The following is a 4,740-nucleotide window of genomic DNA, read 5'->3' as shown; positions in this document are numbered from 1 at the left end:
AGATTTTTTTTTTTTTTTTTTTTTTAATATTTATTTATTTATTCATTTATTTATTTTTAAACATTCATGTGACTTGCTTTTGTTTTTAATTAAAAATTTTTTAAAATTTTATACTTTTGGCTGCATTGGGTCTTCATTGCAGTGCGTGGGCTTCTCATTGCGGTGGCTTTTCTTGTTGTGGAACACAGACTCTAGGCGTGCAAGCTTCAGTAGTTGTGGCACGCAGGCTCAGTAGTTGTGGCTCGCAGGCTCTAGAGCACAGGCTTAGTAGCTGTGGCGTATGGGCTTAGTTGCTCCGTAGCATGTGGGATCTTCCCGGACCAGGGCTCAAACCCGTGTCCCCTGCGTTGGCAGGCGGAGTCTTAACCACTGCACCACCAGGGAAGTCCCTAAGCTGTGAATTTAGACCTAACTGTGCAGCCCAGGCTGGAATGGAGGGGAGTGTGACATGGACTCCGAGGACCTTGGCAGCTCCGGCTCCTTGCTCAGCTGCCCGTGGGGTCACACTCCGTCAAGGGGGGCCCTGGAGCTCCCGACACTCAGCTGTGGAGTTCATTCAAGTCTACAGACATACCTCCCGCTGAGAAGCCGGGCAGGAGTACAGAGCAGTGTCGGAACGTAAACACGCCTTGTTTTGTGCCACACACCTATGTGCCTACGAGGGCTGCTGTGGGATATGAGCGTCTGCACAGTGCTTGCAGGGGCAGTTGTTAGCAGGCACAGAAGACGGGTTGGACCCCTCTGCCTCATGGCTACCCACCCGCCCAGGCCCCCTAAGGCAGCACTGAACGTAGGAAGGTGCTTGATGTTGACCTGAAGCTGGCCTGTTGTCACGGCCCGGGATTAGGGCTAACCATTCATCTGAAAATGGGAGTCCCTAATTAGGGAACACAGGGGTCCCCTGACGCCCCTTGGAAAGTTCAGTCTTTGAGATGAGGCAGCATGGGGTGAAGCAGAAGAGACATTAGCCTGAGACCCAGACGGAGAAGGGCAGCCTCACGGGATGAACACCTCCAACTGGGAAATTATAGGAGTGGGTGACGTGATGGAGAAGAGGGTCTCAGCTTTCTAGAAAGGGCTCCATCCTCAGTCCTGGGAAGAGAAATCACTGTCAAAAATAAGAGCCCAGGTTAAGGGATTAAGCTGAAATCTGGTTAACATAACAAGGGTTTCATTATTTACCGCTTCAGGGCAGGCAAGACCAGGCAAGTAGGTTTCCTGGTCTGAGCTCGGCCTTGCTCAGGTTCAGAATGGCAGCCGTGAGTCACGTTTGAGTGCCTCAGTTTCCTTCCTATGTTAATTTTAGAAGAATATATTTGTTAGGAAGACGACCAGCTCTTTCTGATGATATTTTCATCCATGAAAATTCGATGGAGTAGAACCCATCATCTAATCCAATTTAACTTTGTATTTGTTTGGGGATAACAGCCTTTAAGTTAAATTTTTTTTTAAGGTCTAATACTTTTTTTTTTTTTAATTTATTTTATTTATTTTTGGCTGCATTGGGTCTTTAGTTCCAGCGTGCGGGCTTCTCTTTGATTGTGGCACGTGGGCTTAGTTGTCCTGCGGCACGTGGGATCTTAGTTCCCCAACTAAGGATCAAACCCACGTCCCCTGCACTAGAAGGCAGATTCTCCACCACTGGACCACCAGGGAAGTTCCTAGGTAAATACTGATTCTTTATGAGGTAAAGAATGCCAACCAGCGTGTCCCAGGTACGGTGAGCCTAAAGACACCTGAGTTATCGAAGAGCCTTTATTCTAAGCTCAAACTTTTCAGAGCTACCAAATAAACCAGAAAAAAATTCTGCAAGTGGCATCTCATGTGATAAAATTTAGGCTTTATTATTTGCCATTCAGTAGGTCAATTTAAGTTCGTCTACATCTTACGTGGGGTCGGGAGACTGGGCCATGAGCAACTGTGGCCTTTTCAAGTTACAAATCAGTAACAGCAGTCCAAAGGTAACCAACATGTGTTGAGTTTATTGCATCATAACAAAAAATCTTATCTCCTCCCGACCAGACACCCAAAAGGTGACAAAAGAAACATAACTTAGCTCCAACTTGAGAACATGTACTAAAAATTTTAAGCCTCACCTTGGCTTTTTTTTTTTTTTTTTTTTTTTTTTTTTGGTGGTACGCGGGCCTCTCACCATTGTGGCCTCTCCCGCTGCGGAGCACAGGCTCCGGACGCGCAGTCTCAGCGGCCATGGCTCACGGGCCCAGCCGCTCCGCGGCATGTGGGATCCTCCCGGACCAGGGCACGAACCCGTGTCCCCTGCGTTGGCAGGCGGACTCTCAACCACTGTGCCACCAGGGAAGCCCCACCTTGGCATTTTTTAAAGACTAAGTGTGATCCTCTATAAGGCATTGCCATATGGGAAGAACATTCATTCTGCCATGTCTTATATAGAAAAAAGCTGCATGTTCTCATTACATGTCTGCAGCTGCATTGCAACTACAAGATAAAACGATTCACACTGGCTGGAGTGGAAGTCGTATTTCCCAGTGGCCAGGGCAGCCCAGCCTGACACTGCCATACAGGGTATCATTCTCAGATGACACCAGGATCAGGCGCAACCTTACGAGTATCTGATAAAGGAATAGGCAATTATTCCTTCCCATGTTTTAAAATGAGCAATGTCCCATATTTCTATTATCTAAGATTCAGAAATAAGAACATTATAAAAAATATACATATCCTTGAAAATTCGAGCACTTCTGGTGTCCAATACTTCCACTTTGGCAACGAGAACCTGCAAGCTGACCATTCAGTCGGCACGTGTCATCCATGGAGAATGACTCTGTCCTACGGATTTCAAATGGTTCTGTGCAGTCCAGTGAGAGACTGACCCACGTGTAAACTGTAACAGACAAACATCTCACCGTGGGAACCGAGGACTCAAAGCCAACAGTTGCGTTCTGATCGGACTCTAGGGATGATATGGCTGGCGGGACATCTAGCCGGGGCTGAAGGTAAGGAGTAGAGGTGATACAAGGAAGGCTGCGATAAGTACCAAGTGAGAGTTGGGAGAAGGAATTCCATGACCAGGGCTGTCAGCAGCAAAGCCACGGACACACGAGAGGTCCTGCCCGTCCCGCCTGGCTGCAGGGCCCTGGCGTGGAGCCCCCATGCCACACACAGGCAGTTCCCCCAGCTGCGTGCTCAGCCTGTGGGCCCAGGTCCTCCCACACGACACTGTGCCTGAGGGTGCCACCGATTTTACCTGAAAATACTTCAAGCCGGTGAACGCGCTCTGTAAAGAAAAAGAACTAGAGCAGAAGAATGTTTCTGGCAGGTGAAGACCCAGTGCTCCCCGGACTGCAGTGGGGCCCTCGAACTCCTTCAGTTCAGCTTCTGAGGTGTGGGTACCGTTGGGTCGGAAAGAGTCCTTGGTCTCACTCACACAGCTGTTTTCAAGGCACTCCTGTCATTCTGTCAAGGTCAGTTAAGTGGTAGTGGCAGGGGAGGGGAGGGACTTCAAAAGTTCATCTTCAACCACAATGAACAGCTGGGTTGCTGTGCTGTTGCAAAATGACAAGTACCCTTAACAGATGAGCATTTCAAAAATCAACCCTTAGAACCTTCCAGATCCCGCAAGTCCACAGGTGCAAATGTGCAAACCCTGAAGAGGTCTTCAAAGTGCTTGGAAAGGCCAGGCCCCGAGTTCCCTGGGCTCCCAGCCGCGTCTCACCCCATCTGGATAAGCATTCAGTGAAAATCCAGCCGTGACTGCACAGTCTTGCAGCCTTTGTCTGAGTAGATTTTCTCGTCTTTAGGGAAAAACGTCATTTCCTCTGCCACTCTGGTGACGACATCTTCGTCGATGGCAGAGCCACGGGCCTTCATTTCTGCCCGCACGCACATCTTCACATGGCTATACTCCAGGGGCAGGAAGGGGATGAAGTAGTCGATGAGGTTTCTGTCTATCAGTCCGCTGTGCCACAGGCCACCTGGGAAACAAGGCACAGCTGGGTCTCTCGCCTGTTACTGTCCCTGTCACCCGGCCGACCTCGCTGCTCTAACAGGGCCCAGCACATTCTTCACGTCTGTAGCCCTCAAGATTCTCTTTTGGTCAAGCCTCATGTAAGGATCGGTTGGCTACCCCTGCTAACTAGCTTGTAGAATAGAATGCCCTCCGAAAAAGTCCCTACTTCAACCAAGGCGCGGAGGCGAGCGGATTCTGTGGTTTCGCGAAAGGCTTAGAGAGAGACACGGTGACTGCGGGCAGGGTGAGGGCTCCTCGCCAGGGGCACTCACTGTGTTTGTTATTGAAGACTCCGACAGACAGCGCGGGCTCCAGGTCCTTCAGCTGGATGCCTTCCCTCCTTCTCCCTGCCCGCCAGAAGTCAAGGGCCGTCTTAGTTATGAGGTCCCCGCCTGCATTGCTGAGTTTGCCAAAGAAACGAAGATTAAAGTCACACGTTAAGACTTCTCTGTCTATGACATATACACACGACTATACATAAAATAGATAACTAATAAGAACCTACTGTATGGCACAGGGAACTCCACTCAATACTCTGTAATGACCTATATGGGAAAAGAATCTAAAAAAGAGGAGATATATGTATACGTAAAACTGATTCACTTTGCTGTACAGCAGAAACACAACATTGTAAATCAACTATACTCCAATAAAAATTAATTAAAAATAAAGACTTCTCTCTCTAATCAGGAAACGTACCTGCTCTAAGTTTATTCTTTTTTTTTTGTTTCTATGCAGCTTTTTTTTTTTTT

General features: G+C 48.3%; 1 protein-coding gene across 1 annotated transcript in view; it reads right to left on the bottom strand.

The window, feature by feature from the left end:
* Positions 1–2,229: 2,229 nt before the first annotated feature.
* TOR1B (torsin family 1 member B) overlaps positions 2,230–4,740 on the bottom strand; it is a 6,007-nt gene continuing 3,496 nt past the window's right edge. Inside the window, exons 4-5 of the mRNA XM_024762645.1 lie at positions 4,261–4,388; positions 2,230–3,953 (exon numbers count right to left, since the gene is read on the bottom strand). Coding sequence (XP_024618413.1) covers positions 3,712–3,953; positions 4,261–4,388 — 370 coding nt within the window. The 3' untranslated portion in view covers positions 2,230–3,711. The remainder of the gene's footprint in view (positions 3,954–4,260; positions 4,389–4,740) is intronic.

Source organism: Neophocaena asiaeorientalis, unplaced genomic scaffold, assembly GCF_003031525.2.
Source record: "Neophocaena asiaeorientalis asiaeorientalis breed wild unplaced genomic scaffold, Neophocaena_asiaeorientalis_V1.1 scaffold78, whole genome shotgun sequence".
In the NCBI taxonomy this organism is placed as follows: domain Eukaryota; kingdom Metazoa; phylum Chordata; class Mammalia; order Artiodactyla; family Phocoenidae; genus Neophocaena; species Neophocaena asiaeorientalis.
The sequence above is the reverse complement of the archived record's forward strand: the minus strand, read 5'-3'. Positions and strand labels throughout refer to the sequence as shown.